This window comes from Lytechinus variegatus, chromosome 15, assembly GCF_018143015.1.
Source record: "Lytechinus variegatus isolate NC3 chromosome 15, Lvar_3.0, whole genome shotgun sequence".
In the NCBI taxonomy this organism is placed as follows: domain Eukaryota; kingdom Metazoa; phylum Echinodermata; class Echinoidea; order Temnopleuroida; family Toxopneustidae; genus Lytechinus; species Lytechinus variegatus.
This window is the reverse complement of record NC_054754.1, coordinates 13311061-13335783: the sequence shown is the minus strand read 5'-3', so window position 1 is coordinate 13335783 and position 24723 is coordinate 13311061. Positions and strand designations below refer to the sequence as shown.

Here is a 24723-nt window from a genome sequence, read left to right as displayed (position 1 = left end):
AGTATGGGTTTTTGCTACAGAAATGAAGCGCGAGCTGAAATTTTTTATATTCCAATCAGAAAAGCGGGCATTTTTTAGCACGATTTTAAATAAAGAACGAGTTGTGTATCTCATTCTCGCTTGCTGACCATTACAATCTTGTTTTTTTTTGCCATATCTGGAATTATTGGGGGGGGGGAAGTTTGCCCCCCCAATATTTTCATAGGTGGGGCGATCGCCCCCCCCCCCCAGGATCGACGCCTCTGGCCAATAGGAGGATCTCCTTAGCATTAGTGAATGAATATTCAAATGCTCATAACTTTCTCATTGTTTGTCCAATTTTTCTCAAACTTTCGTTGATCTGTTTCTTTGATTTATTTGTTTCGACACATGCCTATATACTTATTCTAAAGGTTTTATTCCCCTTTAAAGTTTAGCAATATTTTGTGAAAACAGTCGTCATGGATATTCATTAGGTGGGCTGATGATTTCACATCTCCATTTTCCGTTTTCTTATGTTATTACATAAAATCATATTTTTTTCATTATTTCATACTGTGAATAATATGTCTCCCTTATAATGAAATACGTTGCAGCAATAAATATCTAATGCTGGCACAAAATCAGTTGTCAATCCAATTTTTCTAGTTCTTGGAGGAAAAAATTGAATAAACATAATTTTATATAATGAAATACAAAAGAACAAGTGGGGATGTGACATCATTAGCCCACCTAATGAATATTCATGACGACTGTTTTCACAATATTATTGCTAAACTTTAAAATTCAATAACTTTGTTTTTTTGTTATCCGATTTTGATGAAATTTTCTGCATTTTGCTCAGTGAATTCTACTCTATTTATTAAGCTATAATTACTTTCAGCCCGGACCATCCCTTTAAGCTGTTGCCTGGAACTGTTTGGCAATTCAGTCTAATAAATCTATTTTGTTTACTTTCTTGATTGGTAATTTATTTTTTCCTAATAATATTTTTTTTATTGGCGTTGCAAGAGCTGCATGCGGTTTTCTTATTGTATGAGCGCCACCTTGTGGTTCCGATTTTGTAATACAGAAAATTACACGTCGAATCGATGGTCTTGAAAGAAACCAACAAAAAAAGCAGCAGAGACGTAATTATTGACATTGCAAAACGATGAAGGATATCTATATCTTTGTTTGTCTGATAGCTGATGAAGATTCTCAGACCAAGAGGTCGTTGAAAAGCTGAAGCGAGGTTGGAGTTAATTTATTTTGGACCTCAATCGATTATCATCATCGACTGACTGAAGCGTGATCAGATATCTAACAGAAACCTACCCGGAGAGCTCGGCGTAGAAGGCGGGAGAGGTACGCTGCTCATTCCGCAGTCGAGCAAGGGACGCAGGCCAGCTCCATCTAGGCCCAGCCCCAGGGCACTTGCATGAATAATGCGACAAATGTCCGATACTGAGTCCGACTCCTGAACTCTACTGCTCAGTGTGTAAAAAGTTATATTATTTTACTGGGTAAGGGTTAGGCCTACTTGGTTTTGTTTTGAGTAAATCTGCATGCAATAGCGACTTTTTATGATTTTATTACTTTTATTATGATTTTTTGTTTACAAACGATAGAAACTATGCCAATTTTAATATTTGAACAAATTATCTGTTGCTAATTTGTGGCAAATATTCTAAAGATCATTAAGCAAGAACAAAATATCACAAACCTCACTAATACGAAAATCCTGCCATGTTTTCCGAACACCTCTTGAATTCGCCGCCCGATGTTAGAAGGGGTCAAAGCTACGCACTCGATTTATCATGCAGAAAAATAGAATTTTCTGTGCCTCAATTTCTAAAATATGTTCATACTATTATAGGATAATATGAAATTAAAGAGAATATAGCTAAAAAATTCAAAACAGTTGTTGGTGTTCTCTGCATTTAGAGATTTACTGCAGCCTCTGTAGAAAATATTGAATAGGAATCGTTTGTCACTCTGCAGTCACAATTCCACGCAAAGTGCGCATTTCCCATTAAAAACTGCATGCGCAATGAGTGGTGCGTAGCTTTAGGACCCCCTACCATACAAAATTTCAGGAAATTTGATTTTTGTCCAGGAAAGATTTGGGAAATCAAAATTGAAAAAAAATAATCTAGGAAATTCTGGGAATTCCGATAATTACAATTAAAAACAATTACATGTAGCAACTTTAAATATTGTATTCAAAGAATTGTTTACCTCGACATGTAGCTCAAAGTTGTCTGCTCTCATTTGGTAATTTTGTTTCTATTTTTAAAGAGGGCCAAAAAATGTTTTAATTCCTTGATTTTGGTCACTCACAATTTGACCAAATTTAGGCTTGCTGTATGATGGGGTGACCATAATTTGCGCACATTTTAAAAATTATGAAGTTGATTTTCAATTGAAAATTTCTCAGTTTACATGTAGGCTACACACAAAATTAAAATCATAAATACCGGATGGAAGGTAAGATCCTAAAGTCAAATTCGCTTGACCGAATTATAAAGTAGGTCAAGGGTTTTGCTCTTATCGCGACTTCAAAATTCCATGGCGATCAGCTAGTGCGCGCTTGGCTAAAAAATTGTCATAAAAAGTGTGACCTTAGGCTTAATTTGTGCACAATCTTTTTGCAAACTTTAGAAAATAAATTAAGCAGACAAAGGTAAGATAATTTTATCAGATGGGGATTAAAAATGCCATAAATTCGGTTGGTTTTACATTTTACTTATTTGGAGACATCTGCTTGCAAACTGGCGATTTCTTGATGCTTGTTGAGAAGATCAGATTTTCTTGAAGCGGACGCAAAAGGTTACAAAATTTGACGATCTGCCAATATTTTCACAACCTCAGACCTTACCTCGAAGAAAGTTACCATACTGAGTAATTTTGGGCCGCTTATTTTGTTGGTGATATCAGTTTTTTAAAGATATTATTTAGGTAAAGAGATATTTGACCGTGCGCAAAATTTGGTCACGCGCGAATTAAGGTCACCCAACCATACTATTGCCTGGTTTAAAAATCAAATTTGAAAATCCTAGGAAATGTCTATGAATATCGGGAAATTTGGGATTTATTTTCAGGAAATTTGTTTTGGACCTGTGGAAACACTGACTGGAGTAGCCAAACATTAGATAGACTCATAGAAAATATACTCCAGTCTAGCCTACAGGACTCCTTGATATTTTTTATGATTTTGATATTGTCACTACATCATGGAGCCTAGACACACATATGGGACTGTGCCTAGTGAACTTTCTACACAAGAAGGGAATTCCCTTCATATAAGATTGGAACCACTGATCACATTTTAACTAAAATTTTATTAAATTACATACCTTTATACACCTAATACAGTTAATTGTACCTCTCTACACATCTTTAAACAAGAGACCAGACCCAGCTCCGTTAATAACGGTGGTTGTTTTTACTTGCAGGCTGTAAGCAATTTTTTGTCAGATAATGTACATACACTTGCACGCTGCACTTCACCAGTACGACAGTGCACCAGACGGTGGACTATACTGTTTCCAGAAGAAGAAGACACCTAATGCGTATAAAGATATGACCATTTTGCAAAAAAATCAGAAAAATTAGAGGTTTCTTACCAGACCAGTCTCATGCATCTATTCGTAAACACTGCATATGCAATAGGCTTGACCCTTGAACCGTCGTTATGACGTAGCTTCGATGAGCGATGTTACAAAGTGCCGGTTAGAAACCTCTCATTTAAAAATTTTTTTTTAATGAAATGGTCATAACTTTATACGCATTATGTGTATAAAGGTACGCAGTTTAATGAAATTTTAGTCTAAAATGTGATCGGTGGTTCCAATCTTAAATATGAAGGGAATTCCCTTCTTGTGTAGATAGTTCGCTAGGCACAGACACAGTCCCATATGCATGTCTAGGCTCCATGATGTAATGACAATATCAAAATCATTAAAAAATATCATTACAGAGTCCTCTAGGCAAGACTGGAGTACATCTCTACCTATGCATTTGCCCAAGATTTATGGGGTAGATTGTCTAACATAGCAGTAACAGTTAAAAGACCAAGCCCAATTACTTGGACTACATGCCCAAACTAAAAAAAATATTTCATTTTCAATTAAAGTTTAGTGTATTAAAGTGTAGCTTGACCTGCACCTAAACATTTATCCTTGAAAAGCTTGAGTAAACAAATATCAATTAACTTCATGTTACATGTCCATGCATGAAAGAAACAACATGAACAAGTCAGTTCTTTTTCCAATAAATTTGTTTGTCTTACTGAGGTTAGATGCTCATTTGTTTTGTTAACATGGTGACAAAAACTATGTGAAAAAATGTAGATCTATGATTTTGAGTAGATGATGAAAAGGAAAAATTATAATAATAAATCTTTGATGCCATGTGTCTTGAGGTCGCCCACCGAAAAGGGTGGTGCTGTTACATATTTTGGTTAATTTGTTGAGTTATTCCTTCATATTTTCAAAACCAAAGTAGCTATGGCAACAAGTTTGGTATAATTTTAAAGCTGAATTCATTGGCTAATTATCTAGAAAGTTTTATTGCTCTATGATAAATAGAACTTCACATCTCTAAAGATTGAGCACTAGGGATGGTGCCTGAAGCGGTGCCACCTGTACAAAGTCAGTGGGGATTCTCAATATTTTGTGCTATTTTTGGTACTAGTAAAAGGTTCATATTTGTGTGAAAGCTTGACTACAAATTTGCTGTCAAATTAAAGCGAGAAAATTTTCCTTTATTGTGAATTGATTACAAATTAGTCTTGCAATGTCGTATTCATGTAAATACAAAAACAAGGTCAAAAGCATAGAAAAATAAATGATATTGTCGAAAATTTTTACAACAATTCTTCCACATATTTTTCTTTAGTTATTCTAAATTTCAATCTAGTTTGTTTACAGAAAATGTGATTTCTACTATTCTGTAGGATGAAAGTGATACTTGGTTTTGTTACAGATTGGAAAGGTCAAATGACACAGGTCAGAGATATTTAGACTCACAATATGTGAAGAGGTATTATTTGGTATAATATGATAATTTATTTTAAATTGTTTTATACTTTAAATAAGATGAATACAGTATATACCCACCAGGCCACCATGTAATGTTATTGCAGGCAAAAATAGCACACACAATATATACATTTCTTTAATTTTTTTGAAAAAAAATTGCATATGTTCCGGTTGAATCTGAAGTAATTTCTTGACCATAAGCCCAGTATGTACATTGTTAAAAAGGTCTGACTCTGTGCTGTACAGAAATATGATTATTTTGGTCATTGGGGGACTATACAAATTATTATAATCACAAATATTAGATTTGACAAATTATTAATATTCTTCTATTCAACGCCATATAACACTAATGCCTTACCCCCAATGTTATTTGAGTGCATATTGAGGTTCTTTGAGAAATGTCCTTTCAAAAAATAAAAAAACTTTTACTATCATGGGGTATAAACTTAGTGAGATAGAGACTTTTGAAGTTAATAAGGTGATGCAAAGCAAGAATCACCCTGTAATGCAAACGTAGGTGACCTCATTACACATGGCCATAATCACTTTTTATGTGCTGTCAAGCTAGGTAATCATTTTTTAGTAAATGTTAACAAAGAAAATTGGTCTCTCAAGTCTTTATTTTTGGAGTTACATGTAGCACCTGTATAAGAGACAGTTTCCCATGCCATCCTTGTGCCTCTAAAAAGGAGTATCTTTTGGTGCATCATATACTGTACACAAGGCTCCACATTAACTTTTTTTGGTGGTGGCCCGTTCGGGCAACCAAAACCTTCAAATAATTTTTTTTGTGGCCCGTTAGTAAAGTTTGGTGGCCCGAAAAATATAAAGAAAAACATTAATTAAAAATGAATAAAACAAATTTCTGAAATATTAATTCTGCAGCCACTACCACTAAGTTACTTCCACTTTGTACATCTTGTATGTAAATCGTGCTTGCTGTTATTTTACTTTGCTTATTGATTTGTGGTAATATATAAATTGTTCTATCATTGTAAATATGAAATGATTGAAAGAGAACAAAAAAATTGTATTGTTCCCAGGTATTATTACTATATATTATTATAGCAGGAGAAAATCACAGAAAAATATGCTGCAAAATTAGAACAATGCATAAAAGGGGGAAACAAACAAAAATAATTTTTAGAATTGTATATTGAAAAAAAGAAAACAAAAATTAAAAAAATAAATAAGTGAATTTACAACAAAGGAAAGAAAATGAAGAAAGAAAAAAAAAGAACAGGAAAAAAAAATTTAGAGAAAAAACAAAAGAAAATGAAAGAAAAATGAATAAGACAAAATTAATATAAAATGGGGAAAATTATTATTATAATTATTCAGTAGAAACATATTCTTTAATCAGGCATATTCAATGGGAAGGGGTATAAATACATGTACCTTAATCACTATAGAAAAAATAAAAGAAAAAAATTAGAAAACGGCAAAAGTTAACGGCCTATCTGGAAAAAAACAGTGAGAAAAGTCCTTCCCTATATTTGACAAAATGATGGAAAAATTCACATTTCATATCAATGAAATGCCTTCCCAAAGTATTTACTTCCTTAAGAGTGGTTTAAGAAGTCATTTATAAACAACAAAGAAAGAAGCTGTCTGTTTATTTTTGGCTAGAAACGACACAGCTTCGAAAGAAACCAAATATCAACATACATAAAAATGCATAAGTGGGACTGTATGTACTCACCTATGAGTTTTATGTGTATTAATGCATTTGGAAATCGGTCTTTTTGAGTCAAAAGAGAGGTCATAATTCCTCTTTTTAATGCTTGTAAATAATCAGGATGTAGTAATATGGACTGTAGAAGGGCATTTCATTGGTGTAAAATGTGACTTTGACGTAGATTTTCAAAGTTCTGTGGAAGATTTCTTTCCAGTAACATTTCATATCGTAGCTCCCTGAGTCTGAATAGTCTGCTAGCGCACAGCTAGCTGCAGTGGTTTCATGCATGCAAGCTCATGCACGCCAGACGGCCGGCGAGGCCGGCTGAATATATACTGTATGCTGTAGTGGTAGGCCTCCATACTGTCATGACTACAGAGCTACCAAGTCTCACACATTATGCGTGAGACTCAAGCATTTTGGACTCTTGTTCCAGAGTTGCCAAGTTCAAAGAACTTGGCTTGGCAACTTGTATGCGTGAGATTTACTGTGAATTCTGAGTGAGATCACAGACATTGTGTATGGTAGTGGATCGTATTACCGAACACTTCATGAATTTGATCATATCAAACACATTATTCCAATAAAATTCACCAAACTTTCACCATAAATACACAAATACCTACAAAATATAAATATGCAGAAATTTTGCCGAAATTGTTTTTCATTTTTACGACATCAGCTTCCAATCGGACCCCTCTTCGCAAGTGAAATATTTTGGTCACTTGAAAAGGTATCGTATTACCGAACGTGTGTTTTCTATGGGAAAAGTTGGGAAAACAACAAAGTCACTGATGAGCTATTTTGGCCATATTTTATTGTTTTGAGGATATAAAGACTTCGAAATTGTGTTTTTGATAATTTTACATCATTTTTCTATTTAAGTTCCCTTTGGAAGGAAGTTGCAAAGGTTTGAGCGTATTTGATTATTTTCTGACGCATATGATGCGCGCGTTCGGTAATACAAGGCTGGTCGGTAATACAATCACTCACTATACAATGTATATGAGGATAGGCTGTGATATTTGCGTGAGACAGAGATTTGAGGGGATTAACAAGAGTCCAAAATGCTTGAGTCTCACGCATAATGCGTGAGACTTGGTAGCTCTGCTTTATCATCCCCTCAAATCTCTGTCTCACGCAACTATCACAGCCTATCCCCATATACATTGTACACAATGTCTGTGATCTCACTCAGATTCACAGAAAATCTCACACATAGCTGGTCTTTGAACTTGGTATCTCTGTGACTATGCAATCTTTCTGTGTGTGTATTTGTGTGTAGATTAACAAAAAGGGTGCATGACGAATTGGCTTGCAATTTCAACTGTAGAAATCTGCAAAATCTGGAGGAAAATTGCACCACTTTCGAAAATTATTGGTTGCCCGATTTGGGCCACCAAAACTTAACATTTTTTCAATAATGGTTGCCCGAGGTGAATTTCTGGTGGCCACCGCTAATCTGTCGAGCCTTGCTGTACATGATGGCTATGAAAGAGTGCTGTGGATTCCAGCAGTCATTATTTTGTTATAGACCTAAATTTTCCATCTGTTTTGTTATTTCAAATCTCATGAAATACCGGTAGACAAAAAAAATTATCGACAGATCAAGATAAGAGTTTTAAGATGGAAATCTGTCTGTTCAGTGAGTTTCAAACTTTCAATCTCTTTGTTCTTTATCCATTTTTGGACAGTTTCACTGTTAGAATAGGCTTTACCAACAGAGGGCATCATCATGCTGCCATTCACAAACAAAGCAACGATAGTAGATTATGATAACAACAAAGCCAGGAGAACACAGTCTTGTTGGAGGGTAAGTTTTCATTTTATCTCTTCAATTAAAATCAAACTAAAAATACTGAACATTGTACCAGCAGCATGTCAGTCATAAATAAAACGCAATTAAAGAAGCCATTGAATTTTATTGCAGTGCGCAGTAACCTGGATATCTGGTACAGTAAGGACTTGAAAAAGGGAGTCTTTGCGGCTCTGTCACCAAATAAAACTCGATTACCAGGATACATGTATGTACCCTGTCATTTGATAAAAGAAAGAGTGACTGAATAAATGTTTGACATTGATATGTAGGTGAATTAGTCTTATGTGAAACTACCATGATATTTGTAAAGTAAAAGGTAATGTTGTTTGTATTGAATTATCAAATTCTGCTGGTTTCGTGTTGCATTTTATAAATCATGTGAAAATACATTAAAGCATTGCCTAGAGTATGAGGCATGAAGAGCGATATGACATTGTACAAACCTATTTACATGCCACCATTCATTCTCCAAGAAAAGATGTCATGATTATATCATACATTCTTCTTTGATTGAATTTTAATTAAATAGATAAAAGTATATTCTTCAAAATTTCAATTGAACAGTGTTTTCCATATAGAAAAATGTAAAAAATATGCATGTGGTGTTTTTTAATTTTTTTAAAAATCAAGATCACAATTCTAAATGCTGGGTTATTAGTACTTTCTCTTTTTTTAATCAGTAATTTTGATTAAAACCTATCAAAGCAATGATGTTGGCAGTGCTAATTTTTTTATTGAACATTCAATGAATTGATTTATAAATCTCTTTGTTGTAAAATCTATTGATTCTTGCATTTTCATATTTTTCTCTGTAGATATGGAGGAGGTTATCTCGTCTCCAGAGGAAGGTTGTCATGGTGATACTCCTTATCGGTGTTCTTGCCAGCTTTGTTGTTTTCAGACATTTTGTGCTTGACGAAACCAAGGACAGAGGGTTAGATGACAATCCCCTTGCAAGGAAAGATGAAGAGAATAAAGATTGGTTAGGGATCGGAGGAGGGGGGCAGGAGGGGCATGATCCTGTCAATGACGATTTCAACCCAGGAGTAGGAGATGAGTTGGAGAAGGACAAAGGTTTCAAGGTGAATATTACTTTTTGGTCAGTTGGATCTCGAAGGGAATAGTATTCTGTTACCCTTTTCAGGTCAAATCATTCATTCGTTCGTTAGCTCATTCAATCATTCATTCATTCATACATACATGTACACGATTTTTATTTTGTTTTTATCATTTATGGTATTGTGTATCTTTTTACATTTACTTAAAAAGTGATTATAGCATGCATTAGTGCTACTGTATCATTGTAGTAAATATGAAAGATTGAAAGTGGGAAATAATACAAAACAATTGAATTAAAAAGAATAAATAATTGAATCGATTGATCAATTCTTAAATTAATCAAATAATTGATTACTTATTCAATTATATTACTATGGTTAACATTACAGGGTAGGCCAGGGAAGAGGGGTCCACCCAAATTGGGAGGCCAGCCAATCAGAGATCGGGATACAGATGGTGGAGACCCCGCAGAGATGAACCAACCAATCAGAGACGAGGACACAGAGCTTGCAGACGGAGAGAGGGTCTTGCCCCATCTCGGCATCCAAGTCCCACCGGATGTAGTCAAGGAAGGGGTGAGGAATAATGAGGATGATGTGTACATAGCAGACAACATCAGCGATGACGACAATGATGATGGAGAAGAATATGATATAGATCGTTCGGACGTGGGCGCTGCCGCGGGTGCCCTAGGGGTAACAAAATTGTTGGATGAAAAAAATTGGTGTCCATCTGTGGCTCTCTGTTCATCTTTTATCTTTTGGCTGAATCTGCTTATTTTAGCATGATGGGGGCGGTGTAGGTAAAGTAGTGCATGCATTCAGGGGAGGGTTTCATGAAAAGATTGTCACTGATTTTCACTAATTTGCTCTTAGCCAATCACATTTGAGAATTTCAATGGCTCATGGCAGTTGTTAGTGAAAGCCATTCACAAATCACTTCATTGATTGCTCTCCCATTCACTAAAGGATGGGCCTTTCTGCCATTTGGTAGCATGTGTTTAGTTTAAATTAATTCAAGATTTGAATTTTATTTGGAGGAAGTTATTTCCGTAATGTTATCTGGCATATATTTGTCTTCATTTGTGCATGGAATTTGTTTATGAAACTATCATATTTGGATCTATTTGTTCTTATTTGCTTTTTTTAATTAGTTATGAGTTAGGTCATAAATTAAAGGTACAAATGTTTTGAGCTTTCCTAGCCAAAATCTTATTTGATTTTGTAGCTTTTGCAAGGCAATTTAGTTGATATAATCATTGTTATAGTTTCCTTTAGTGTTGTGTGGTAACTCTTAAATTAAAAGTGTTATTGATGTTTCATAAATCATGGCACCATACCATTTTTGAAGCAACAACCAGAACAAAAGTGTATGATTTATTTCTGGGTAATTCTCAAGACTTTTTATCAAACAAATTTTTAAACATCAAATTCAGACTTTCTCTTATCTTGTATTTCACATTTCTTTTCAAAATGTTTTAACCATGAGGATGAATTATTGGGAGTGTAAGTTTGACAGCAAATATTTCGATTTCTGGTGATTTTAAAGGCTTACATTTTCAGTGCTATCGAAATTCTAGTGGGTTTTTGCAGAAAGCACTGTGTTTAAACAGTTTCAATTCTGTTTCTTTTAAAAACCAAATCATAATTTTACCCAAAAAATATTTATAAAGAACAACAAAGAGGTGGAATTGATATTTTAAAAGTGAATTAGATGCAATAAGGGTGTAATTGTAGATTAGGTGATATTTTGACACCAACAAACATGAACAAATATATTAATAAATAATTGGTAACCTTTTTTATTTAAAAAATGTAAGAATATTCGCACGACGGTAAACTGGTATTCATTATGTATTTGTTTGCTGTTGTGTTTTACCTGTGTAGGAGAATGATGAGAAAGAAGTAGTGATACCTTTTCCAGACAATGAGGAAAGAAATCTTGGCAATAATGATCCTCATTCAATGTATGGTAAGTAGATGCTTTTCAATCTCTTCTCTGACATTTAATACAGTGATAATGAAACATACATTCTGATTGGTTGATACATGATGCTTTGAACAAATGTGACTTGCAACAGGAAATTTGATTGGCAATTGCACATTTGCAATTAAATTCATATGTGCCGGCATTCTTGGGGACCCCAGACTTTGTAAAAAAGCATTGGAAATACCAGCAATAGAGACTTCTTTTGGGGAAAGTAAACTTGATGTACCAGCAAGCAATTCTGCTGCCGTGCCTGCTTAACTTCAAGCAACTTGTTTGCTGAGGGAAAGTGAGATGTTGATGTGTTGGCTCAGTTGGTAGAGCATCCGTCTCACAACCGGGAGGTCGGGGGTTCAAACCCCGGCCGTGTCAGACCAAAAGACGTTAAAAGATGGGAGTTGCTGCTACCCTGTTTGGCGTTAAATGATTAAAGGGATAGAGCCTCGTCGATCTGGCGCTGCACAGCGGCTGCCGGGCCCACGATCAATTGGGCAAAGCAAATTTTCGGAGTATTTCATTTCATGTCTATTTCGAACAATAAATTATGAATTATGGAATTATTATGGATGTTAGGCAATATGTGGAATTTCCAGTGGCATTACATAACTTCTACAGGGGGGTGTTTTACAAAGATTTAAGTATGACTTAGGTCGCACTTAAATGTAGACGCGTACATGATATGCAACGCGCAATCTTATTGATCAATACGCAGTAGTGCGCGTCCTCTTGGCATGATCTGACCAATGCTGTCATGCCTTTTATACTGCGCGCAACTAGACATTTAAGTGCGACTCTAAGTCATACTTAAATCTTTGTGAAACACCCCCCTGGTCATTAATCTTGTTCAACTCTGGCTGATTGACATCAGGACCCCTGTCTTACAAAGAGTCACAATTGAGCCAATCAACCTCAAGTATATTTGGAAATACATCAATTTTTTCTTCAGGAAAGTGCAAAATGTCATTTGTAAACAAAGAGAAGCACTCTGAATTCTCAACAGAAATATGAATGTATGAATAACAGCATAGCTAGAAAATATTTGTTAAACAAAATTGTATTTTAGATGTTGACTTTGTTGGCTTTCCATGGTTGAGGTTGATGGGATCAATCGTAACTTTTTGTATAAAATAGAGCCGAGCTGTTACAGGTTAAGCATCTAAATTGTGTTGAATTTCTTCCTATAAAAGCTTATGAATATGTTGGTTTGATTGCTATTTTCCTCTAATGGAACTATCTTCTCGATTCATGATCTTCTTTGTTGTCATTAGCTGTGCACTAGGCAGTGCAAGAAAGTTTAATGTGAGGGAGCTACTTAAATTGATATATCTTTGTTCTACATTTTGTTTTGAAAGATGTCATGTACTTCTAAAAAAGATAAAAGTAATCCATGAGATTATGGAAGCATGGACAAAAATGAGAGTTGAACACACACACACACAAAATATTTTACAGAATTGCCACAAGTATTATCCATGGAGAAGTCATAAATCAGTACAAAATAAAGATCTAAAGCTTTCTTGTCTTTCCTTGTAGGTGCAAAGAATGATCGTCAGCGTGCCGTGGTGGATGCCTTCAAACATGCCTGGAAAGCTTACAAGGCTCATGCTTGGGGGCATGATGAACTCAAACCAATCAGCAAAAAATGGAGTGAATGGTTCACTCTTAGCTTGACCATGGTGGACAGTCTGGATACAATGGTCATCATGGGCTTGACCGATGGTGAGTACAACCTGTAACCCACTCTCTTAGAAATTAATGTTTCTTGACCATGGTTGCTGGTCTAGATAAAATGGTCATCATGGGCGTGACCAATGGTGAGTACAACCTGTAACCCACTCTCTCAGAAATCAATGTTTTTTAACCATGTTGGACTGTCTGGATACATTAATGTTTCTTGACCATGGTGGACTGTCTGGATACAATGGTCATCATGGGCTTGAACGATGGTCAGTACAACCTGTAACCCACTCTCTTAAAAATATATGTTTTTTTACCATGGTGGACAGTCTAGATACAATGGTGATCATTGGCTTGACAGATGGTGAGTACAATCTGTAACCCGCTTTCTCAGAAGTTACTGTTCTTAACCATGGCTGACAGTTTGGAAACAATGAGTACAACCTGTAACCCACTCTCTCAGAAATTAATGTTTCTTGACCGTGGTGGCCAGTCTGGATACATGGTCATCATTGGCTTGACCGATGGTAAGTACATTCTGTAACCCACTTTCTCAGAAGTGACTGTTTCTTAACACGTCCAGTCCAGATTTATAATCAAGATGTACATTTAATTTTGTTTGCAGAGTTTCAAGAGGCTCGGGATCATATAGCACAGATGAGCGTAACTCCTAACAAAGACGTTAATTTATTTGAGACAACAATCCGAGTTTTAGGGAGCTTTCTCAGTACCTACCATCTCACTGGTGATGATATGTTTCTTCAAAAAGCTGTAAGTATAGGATCCTGTCACATCAAAGATACAATCAATTGTAATTCTTGTTAACACTTACAATATACTTATAATTGGTTTTGATTATGCCATTTATTTATTTATGATCAATTGTTTGATGGTCAGAAGAATTGAATTATCCTGTCATGTCTTCTCTATTCTATAACTATTTTTTAGTAAAAGAAATCTTTTGGGTAAAAAGTTTCACTGAAAGATTTGTTTTTGTAGAGGGTCTACTTACTTCTCTAGGATAATATAACTAATTATACCATCATGATAAATCAAATCATATCAGTTCACAGCCCCATAGCCAGGGTTTTCAATTAGGGCCTTTGATCCTTTCTCGTTGTTTCTATTTTCCTTTCCCTCTATTTTTTTCTAGCTTTTGAAAATTCTAGGGGGTTTAGTCGAACCCCAAACAGGCTTGGTTCAAATGATGAATCATGTTTTATAATTATGTATTCTAACTATCTTTCTTTTAATGGTTGAATGTTGTCATAGAAGAAGAAATCTTTCATTGTCTTTGCATTTAATTCTTTATATGCCAAAGTTACCGATTGGCACCATGTAACACTTTGTGTCCTTGTCTAACAGGTGGTACTAGGTGACAGCCTACTGCGTTGTTTCCAGAGTAAATCACCTGTACCCTTCTCAGATGTCAACTTGTATACAGGTAATGCACACGCACCGCGCTGGGGACCTGACAGCTCCGTCTCTGAAGTCAGTACTATTCAACTCGAGTTCCGTGATCTCTCATTTACTACGGGGGATCCAAAGTACAAGCAAGCTGTAGATAAGGTCAGATGATTTCACATTAATGTTTATGTAGATGTTTGTAATGATTTGTTCACATGATAGTGATTATACTTGCTTATATGTTTGTCATTTAAGCATCATGGTATAGCAGTTTTGACTCTCGCCTGGTAATCAGAGGGTCATGTATTTGAATCCCACTGCGGCCAAGTGTCCACACTTTGCCATTCTCCACCCAAGTGTTAAATGGATACCTGGTAGGATGTGAAAGCAAGTGTAGCATGACTTGTAGTTTGAAAAGTCTTGTTGGAATGCTCCCCAGGGGTGAGGAAAAGTATGTGTCGGGCACGCCAGGATCCGATGACCAGGGTAAGAAAATAAATAAATAAGTGCTTAGAGACGTTGATCTTTCATAGGCAAGAAAGAAGGGAAATATTTTTCATTTTGATAGTTCCAGTGACAGTGGAGCATTGTGGCCCAGTGGATTAGTCTTCGGACTTCGAAACAGAGGGTCGTGGGTTCGAATCTCAGCCATGGCGTAATTTCCTTTAGCAAGAAATTTATCCACACTGTGCTGCACTCAACCAAGGTGAGATGAATGGTTACCCGGTAAGAAGAAATTCCTTGAATGCTTTGAGCGCCTAGGCAGCCCAGCTAAAGCCGGGGTAATGAAAATAGCTGGGCCCGATAGAACAGTTTTCGGAACTGAAGCAGCTTCCCTGGGTAAATATACCTATATTATTATTATTATTCGAAAAAAGAATTTAATTAAAATATGGAGAAAAAAAATTATTTTATAAACATAAAGGTGTGAAATGTAAAATTTCAGGAACTATTGGTGAAGGTTCCCCCCCCCATTTAGTCAAATGAGTATAGATATAGGGAAACGTTTATTATTTAATGGTTTGAACGCTGTTCAAACATTTTGAATCGGCCTAACTAGAAATGTCGTAATGATTGATAATTCACAAATCTGAATTAAATATCCTGTATCCTGAAGTCCCCTTAACTTGGGACAAAAATTTCAAAAGTATATTGTATGTTTCTCGGGTTAACTTTGCACTTTCCTTATACTTTGATAGTTGAAGAAAACTATTTTACTATCAATGCCAGAAATTGTTAATGATTTGACTGTCAAATGAGCTGAGATGTTGAACCTTGTACTGTTGGTAATTTGTGTCACATTTGGCTATCCATATTTAATCCACAACTTAAGACCTGGGCCCCATCTTACAAAGAGTTGTGATTGATCTGATCAATCACAACTATGGACAGCCAGCAATGTCAACATATAAAATGCATGTTTGTTCAAAATAAATTCTAGATATAAATGAATATCCATAAATTCATTGCTTTCTTGACAATTTGGTGTGTTCTCCTTTGTTTACAAAAGACATTATGCAAATTTTCGGTAGAAAAAATTATGACACTGATGGATTTCCATAGAGTTACAATGGATTGGATCAATCGTAACTCTTTGTAAGATGGAGCCCAGGGCCCCGTCTCACAAAGAGTTTCGATTATTCCGATCAATCACAACTATGGAAAGCCAGCAAAGTCAACAGATAAAATGCATGTTTGTTTAAAACAATTTCTCGATATAATAATAATAATAATATAGGTATGTTTACCCAGGAAAGCCACTTCAGTTATGAAAACTGTTCTCCCAGTGGGCCCTGCTATTATTATTACCCCGGCTGGGCTGCCTAGGCGTTCAAAGCATTCAAGGAATGTCTTTCTACCGTGTACCCATTCATCTCACCTGGGTTGAGTGCAGCACAGTGTGGATAAATTTCTTACTGAGGGAAATTATGCCATGGCTGGGATTCGAATCCATGACCCTCTGTTTCAAAGTCAGATATGAATGTATATCCATAAATTCATTGATTTCTTGACAATTTGGTGTGTTCTCATTTGATTACAAAGGACATTTTGCAAATTGCGTGTAGAAAAAATAATGATACTGATGGATTTACATAGAATTACAATTGATTGGATCAATCGTAACTCTTTGTAAGACGGGGCCCAGAGTTTGAATTGAGCCTGAGTTCAGAATACACATTGATGAGATTAGAGCACTGAGATAAATACATGTGTTTCAGTTCTATATCCTTTTCTTAAACAGGTAATGATGCACCTTCACAATTTGCCAAAGAAAGAAGGTCTGGTACCAATATTTATCAATGCCAACTCTGGTCAATTCCGACCCAACTCTATCTTGACCCTGGGTGCACGAGCCGATAGCTACTATGAATATTTACTCAAACAGTGGTTACAGACGAGCAAATCAGAAAAAATGTAAGTTCGTTTGAGGAGAGTACATGATTAATTTTTATGTTTCGTATTCACCAACAATTTTCATTACTACGAGATGCCTAATTTTCCTAAGGTGGTTGACAGCTTTTTCCTGAAGGGTACGCAGAGCGAGTGATACTTAAAAAGTTGAAGGATTAGATAATCCCAAGTGCAGGGAACAATTAGGATTAATTATGAAAACTACATTTGAGATCCCAGGAAAACTAGTGTTTATTTGTTATTTTATCTATTTTTTATTTGTTATTTTATGTATTGATATATATATATATATATATATATATTATGTACATATAAATATTGGCCATCAGCACAGGCTGAAGTGGTCAATTTACAAATTTGTGAATTGCACTATAATTTCAAAGCAAGTGATCAAAACATAATGTACAGTATTGTATCTAAATGAGATTTATAATTTCAGTGAAAGAGAAACAAAGTGATTAATGAATCATTTTGAGTACATGGTTATCAACCAATCTATCAAGATGATGATGATAATGATCCATCAAAAGCAAACTGGCTGGTGTAACAGCTTTTTCATTGAGTATACTGCACTTCAAACATCATATTGACAAATATGGGGTTTTCAAGTAATGATTTTTTTATTCAGTGTGAATAGGTATATTGTGAATGTGTTGATTTCAGATTCCTTGATGAGTACTCGGCAGCAGTAGAAGGCATCAAGAAGAAACTCTTAGGACAATCTGAGCCAAACAAACTAACATTCATTGGAGAGCTTCATAGAGATTCATTTACCCCTAAGATGGTGAGTTGTTAAAGGGGAATGAAACCTTTGGAACAAGTAGGCTTGTGTCGAAACAGAAAAATCAAAGAATAAGAACAAAGAAAGTTTGAGAAAAATCGGACAAATAATGAGAAAGTTATGAGCATTTGAATATTGCAATCACTAATGCTATGGAGATCCTCCCATTGGCAATGCGGCAAGGATATGGGATGTCACATGTGAATAACTTTCCCTCTGATGGACAATAAAATATTCCAAAAATGTCTCTTTTTGCTTTTTGTTATGGTGATACAAACTCTTTATCCATGATGTATTCTTTAAAAATCTGTATAACATGCCCTCCTATAGAGAGAACACATGATCTACTGATAGATGTGATATAAGAGGCAGTTTAAGTGAAATATATACTAAAGTAATGAGGAGAGTTGTTCACAAGTGATATCACACATCTTTGTCGCATTGCCAATGTGAGGATCACCATAGCATTAGTGATCGCAATATTAAAATGCTCATAACTTTCTCATTATTTGTCCGATTTTTCTCAAGCTTTGGTTGACCTGTTTCTTTGATTTTTCTGTTTTCACACATGCTATCTTGTTCCAAAGGTTTTATTTTCCGTTAAGAACCTCTATTCAAGACTGCCTCAAGTTGACAACCCATAGAATAGGTGTTATAAACTTTACACACTTTTCTTGTGTGGTCCATTGGTTATTGGACTCATGATTGTAAGGTTTTGAGTTCGAATCCCTACTCTGCCATTGTCTCCACTTTGATAAAAAGACCCTAGAGTAATTTTTGTCGTCTGTAAGGTCAGCCACTTTGCCTGATCAACTTAGACTAAAATATTTCCTATGTAATTGGTTTAATACCAGCTTGGCGTTATACCAGTAAAGAACTGTCCTGCTGAGTTTCTTAGAGAGTTACCATTGCAGAAATTAGACTCGGGGACAAAACATGTCCTGGCATATGTAAAGCACCTTGAACATGTAATATTTAATTTTGTTTTTATTGAGCTCTATCATTAATTTCATTTGAAGCTATATAGTCCACATCATCAGTTGTTCAGCCTATCTGCTCCAAGGCAAGATTATTTATCAGGTTTTATAATGTTGTACCGATTTTTAGGCCTGTAATTTTTTTAGGGAAGGGTAGTATTCTACATGTATGGAGCACATTTTCTAACAAAACACAGAAAAATTAAAAAGGCAAAAAATGAGGCCAGTTAGAGTGGCTTGGAGACTTATCATAAGGGATTCCACCACATGGCCTTTTATGGCCTTAAATTAATGTAACCCTGATCGTTTGTGGGGAATTCTCACTACCTTTACTCTCATTACACTTTTATTCCTCTTCTCAGGACGAGCTGGCCTGCTTCTTTCCTGGTACGCTAGCCCTTGGTCATTTCAACGGGCTACCAGAGTCTCACCTGGAGCTAGCCCAAGAGGTTGCCCATACCTGCTTCCAGATGTATGCTCAGATGCCCACCTTCCTGGCACCCGAGATCACATACTTCAATACACTGCCTGGTGTCAAAGAGGATCTTATCATCAAGGTAGGTCCAGGGCCCCGTCTCACAAAGAGTTATGATTGATCCAATCAATCGCAACTATGGAAAGCCAGCAAAGTCAATAAATGAAATGCATGTTTGTTAAAAAAAAATCTAGACATGAATGCATATCCATAAATTCATTGATTTCTTGACAATTTTGGGTGTTCTCCTTGATTACAAATGAAATTTTGCAAATTTCCTGTAGAAAAAATTATGACACTGATGGATTTCCATAGAGTTCAGGTTGATTGGATCAATCGTAACTCTGTACAATGGGGCCCTGTCATCAGGGTCCTGTTTCATGAAGACATGTTATAACAACAAATGCACAATAACTTCAGCAATTTTAGTGTCAGCCAATGAAATGATTTCAGTAGCTTTTAACTGTGATTGCAAATTTGTTATTGTGAAATGGGGCTCTGTAGAAATGGCTATCACTTTTCATGCTGAAATCAAGAAGTTTTCATTGGGTTAATTGGCATGCATATAAATGACATGTACCTAGAGCACACTACACCAAAGTAGAGTGTACCAATATTGACTGATTTACAAGTCAGTGGTTTAAACTATTGCCTACAGTAATGAAAATCTCAAATTGTATTGTTCCCCAAAGTAAAATTGAAGTTGATAGTATTATGCATGTTAGATCAAAATCTAATGATACTCATCAATGGGTGATTTCAAGAGTGGTGTTGACGTTTTGGTGTTAGTGTTTGACAGATTTTACATCAGCACAAAACAAGAAATGAAAGAAGGCTGGTCTTCAGCCAAAGCTTATGTGGAATTCAGCTATCAAGCATGTGATTTTAGACCATTTTTGTCTTACTTGCATAGCAGAGTGAGACTATAGGCGCCGCTTTTCCAACGGCGGCGGCGTCAACATCAAATCTTAAACTGAGGTTAAGTTTTTGAAATGACATCATAACTTAGAAAGTGTATGGACCTAGTTCATGAAACTTGGCCATAAGGTTAATCAAGTATTACTGAACATCCTATTAGAGTTTCATGTCACATGACCAAGGTCAAAGGTCATTTAGGGTCAATGAACTTAGACCATGTTGGGGAATCAACATCAAAATCTTAACCTAGGGTTAAGTTTTTGAAATGTCATCATAACTTAGAAGAAAATAGATGGACCTAGTTCATTAAATTTGGACATAAGGTTAATCAAGTATCACTAAACATCCTGCATGAGTTTCACATCACATGAACAAGGTCAAAGGTCATTTAGGGTCAATGAACTTTGGCCGATTTTGGGGGTATCTGTTGAATTACAATCAAAACTTTAGAAGTTTTTGGATCTGATTCATGAAACTGGGACATAATAGTAATCAAGCATCACTGAACATCCTGTGCAAGTTTCAGGTCACATGATCAAGGTCAAAGTTCATTTAGGGTCAATGAACTTTGGCCGAATTGGGGGTATTTGTTGAATTACCATCATAACTTTGAAAGTATGATGGTCTTGTACATAAAACTTGGACATAATAGTAATTAAGTATCCCTGAACATCCTTTGCACATTTTAGGTCACATGACCAAGGTCAAAGGTCAATGAACTTTGGCCATAATAGGGGTATCTGTTGAATTTCCATCATAACTTTGCAAGTTTATTGATCTGACTTTTGAAACTTAGACATAAGAGTAATCAAGTATCACTGAATATCCTGTGCAAGTTTCAGGTCACATGATCAAGGTCAGAAATCATGTGAGGTCAATTAATTTTGGCCACATTGGGGGTATTTGTTGAATTACCATCCTATCTCTGTAAGTGTATTGGTCTGATTCATAAAACATGGAAATAAGAGTAACCAAGTATCACTGAACATCTTGTGCGAGTTATAGAAGTTTTCAAAGTCAGCACTGCTGTTATGTTAAATCGCGTGATGCAGGTGAGACGGCCAGAGGCATTCCACTTGTTTAAAACTTTGATTAGGTGTTGGAGCTATGTAAGGCAAATGTAAGTATGCTTTTAACACCAACACTGAACTTGAAATCATCCATTGTATGTAGGATTACAAATCCCTTCATTATCCGTGCTCTTTCTTTTTGTCTTCACCTTAACAGCCTGCAGACACACACAACCTGCTCAGACCAGAGACCATCGAGAGCTTCTTCTACCTCTACCGCATCACGGGACAAAACTTCTACCGGGAGTGGGCCTGGAAAATCTTCCAAGCCTTTGAGAAGTACACCAAGATACCAGGCGGAGGCTACTCGTCCATCGGTAACGTGAAAAACCCTGATAACGTCAACATGAGGGACAAGATGGAGAGCTTCTTCTTAGGTGAAACGTTGAAATATTTGTTCCTTATATTCAGCGATGACCCGAACTTAATACCGCTGGATAAATATGTATTCAACACCGAGGCTCATCCGCTACCGGTGAGAGATGGTCGAGGCAATCAAGTGCAATAATTGTAGTATGAATGAAATTATGTTGGTAAGATTTTGAAGCCTTATTTGCTCATGTCATGGTATGATGGTGATGTCTAATCGGGGGCTGGTATCACTAAGAGTTGCAATCAAACCCAACTCCAGAATTCCAAGTGTACTTGATTTTCAACCAATCAGAATCATGCATTTGGGAGTTGCATTTGGTTTTGTTTTAGTCAAGATCAAACTCTTTGTGCAATAAGCCTAAAAAAGGCCATGACAGGGAATCGGACATCTGATGGTTTCCACTATGAGCTCCACCACCGGCAAAGTGCATCTAGGCAATGTTTCATAAATTGTTTGATATAAACTGGGTTCCAAGAGAAACTGATGAAAATTGGCATGGACATTGCACAAATTTGAAATGTTTATGTTAATTTCCAGTAACTACTATGTGATTGAGCCAATCACTAAAACATGCCTGTAAAGGACATGTGTAATAAACTGAGAAGTTTATTTAATCCCATCTCATTTTCATTGGCCTTTCTTTTGCCTTTTTTACTTTGGATTCTGAAACAGATTGGTGTGAGGGCTATATTGAACCGATCTCTTAATTGTTAACATGTGCTTGGTAACGATTATTGAAGCTAGCCTGTGTAAAAATATTGTTCATTTTGACTGAGAGGAATTTGTACAGTGCTCTTGTAAAGTTTAATCAGTTTCTTTTGGAACCCAGTTTATATCACTTCACAACTATGGTGATAATCTACTGATAATCATGAAAGCTGATTGGCAGACAGATATTTGCCATATAAATACGGTAATGATTTTTGCCCAATTCTGTTCGCTGGTCGACATCAGCAAATTGGTGCAATCATTTCAGCAATGCACTAGCCATAGTTTCTGTCAAACTAACCAAAGTTATGAAAGGAAATGAGGTCTTTAGTGCATTAAGTATCTGACTGTGCTATGCTATGCATAAAAAGTGTTGCACAAGGCATTCTTGCACACGAGTGCAGTAAAATGCAAATGAGGTTCCTCCAAAGCAATTAGAGAACAATTTGACAAATTAATGCAAATTTACTATTGTTTCTTCCTGCCGATTCAGACATTATACTAGTAAAGGTGATGAATATGTTTCCCAGATGTATAAATTATTTTGCATGAATTATTTATGAAGAATATTTGATTTGTTGAATGAATTATATGTTGTAAATCATGAATGAGCCATTTCAAAATTGCAATTTGACTCAAGGTTTATTCATTATATTGTTCGTTATTATACCCCTCCAAAGGTTTGCAATTCAGGTTAAGAAATTATATTTCTCTTATTACTCTATCATCACACTTGCTTTCTGTATGATAGAAAATCCTTTATATTCCCCTTTACATTGATGATTTGTAAGGATTGCTTTATTGTAACATGCATGTTGGATCTGTATGTGGGACTAATGGAAAGATCATTGTTGCTAAAAATGCAGTGGTTTTTGCCGATGGGGGAACATTCGTTCGTTTCTTGAACTTTGCTTTACGTTCCTTTAGACTTTGCCTCATGATTATATGCGTGTTCCATGATTATTCAATTGTTGGGAATGGGGCATCAAAATTGAAAGGGAAATAGATAGGCTTCAGAACGTGCCAACATGATATTAAATACTAATATGTATATGAGAAATTGTAATGCTCAGTCCTGAAATACAATACTTTTTGATGTTGTGTTCATGTGTCATACACAATTAACAAGGATTTTAGTGTGAACATCATTGGAACTCTTGATTAAAGGGATCTGCTTCCTTTTTCATATAACTTGGTATCAATGACAAATGCACAATTTCGATAGCTAAATTAGCCATCAGACTATGAAGTGCTAGTAGCTGTTGACAGGTTGATAATTCAATACTGATAAGCATTATGAAATGGGACACTGGTGATCTATATATCATGACTATGAACTTTGGGAATGTTTTAGTCAACCTGGTTGACATTATGATGATTACACAAATATCAAGATGAATTTTTATCTGTGCTTCCATTATATTAAGTTGTGTTATATTTACTTTTTGTCAGTTATCAGATGTCGATGTAGTTTATAGAGACATGAAACAGACGAAATTACCAGTGCGTGGTCATGTTCATGGGTATATACATGTTCTTACATCATTGTTAAATAGCAAAGAAAACAAATTGGAACTATGTTGTATATTTAAATTCTTATCAGCAAACTATGTACTTTAAATAAAAGATAATGTATGTGCATGAAATGTTTCAGTTGTTGGCAAGCTGGGCAGGGCTATGGGAGGGGGGGGAAGGGGTGTTGACCATCCTCTCCCTATGATTTTTCAATGAATAAAAAAAGAGGGATGGATAGGAAGCAAAGAAAGAAGACTGTTGGTTTAAAAAACTTTGGAACTGTCTTGTATGTTTCAGTTCTTATTAAATGTCATTCATAAGCAGTGCAGCGATATGGGGGGATGGGGTTGTTTCACAAACTTCCCACCCTTATTATTTTTCAAATAGTAAAGAAAGAGGAGGAAAAAAAGAGGGATGATAGGGAAGAAAGATTGTCCCCCCCCCACATCAAAATTCCCTGGTGGTGTCCCTGTTCACAAGTGATGACAAATTTCACTTGAAACACGACTCATAGTGACAAAGTGTGAACATTTACATATGTGCTTAACCAATGACATAACTAATGCTTCAGTGTTGCGTAAACTATTGTTCCTGAATTCACAGAGGTGGTTTTGAAAACCCATGGTTGAATCCATGGTTTATGCAGATTTCTTGTATAAATTACGCTTAATTTTGCGCGTATCGGGCACGTGTATAAAAATTGTCCAATACTGATGCGCACTTTGGTCACAGAGCGCCAAATTGATGCCTGTTACCATGGTTAGATACGCCATTTTATTCACGAGTCCACTGTTTGAAGAGTCGACTCATGAATAAAAACAGTGGACTCATTAATAAAATAGCGTGGATAACCACGGCAACA

At 35.8% G+C, this 24723-nt stretch overlaps 1 protein-coding gene across 2 annotated transcripts; it reads left to right on the top strand.

Moving 5' to 3' along the window:
- The first annotated feature begins 1034 nt into the window (after positions 1–1034).
- Positions 1035–24672, top strand: LOC121428457 (endoplasmic reticulum mannosyl-oligosaccharide 1,2-alpha-mannosidase-like). 2 transcript variants are annotated; one of them, XM_041625072.1, is made up of 12 exons: positions 1035–1484; positions 8379–8497; positions 9319–9585; positions 9952–10137; positions 11449–11533; positions 13082–13267; positions 13851–13996; positions 14591–14794; positions 16875–17047; positions 17708–17828; positions 19165–19359; positions 21423–24672. In XM_041625072.1, the coding sequence occupies exons 2-12, from the start codon at positions 8420–8422 to the stop codon at positions 21771–21773; spliced, it is 1992 nt and encodes a 663-aa protein (XP_041481006.1). In that variant the 5' UTR covers positions 1035–1484; positions 8379–8419; the 3' UTR covers positions 21774–24672. The 2 variants fall into 2 exon arrangements, with proteins under 2 accessions (XP_041481006.1, XP_041481005.1); XM_041625071.1 differs by having other exon boundaries at positions 9952–10257.
- The last annotated feature ends 51 nt before the right edge of the window (positions 24673–24723 follow it).

Coding starts and splice junctions, on each gene's coding strand:
- LOC121428457 (XM_041625071.1), top strand. CDS start 8,420: ATGCTGCCATTCACAAACAAAGCAACGATAGTAGATTATGATAACAAC. Junction 13,268..13,850: donor CATCATGGGCTTGACCGATG/GTGAGTACAACC, acceptor TTTTGTTTGCAG/AGTTTCAAGAGGCTCGGGAT. Junction 14,795..16,874: donor ACAAGCAAGCTGTAGATAAG/GTCAGATGATTT, acceptor TTTCTTAAACAG/GTAATGATGCACCTTCACAA.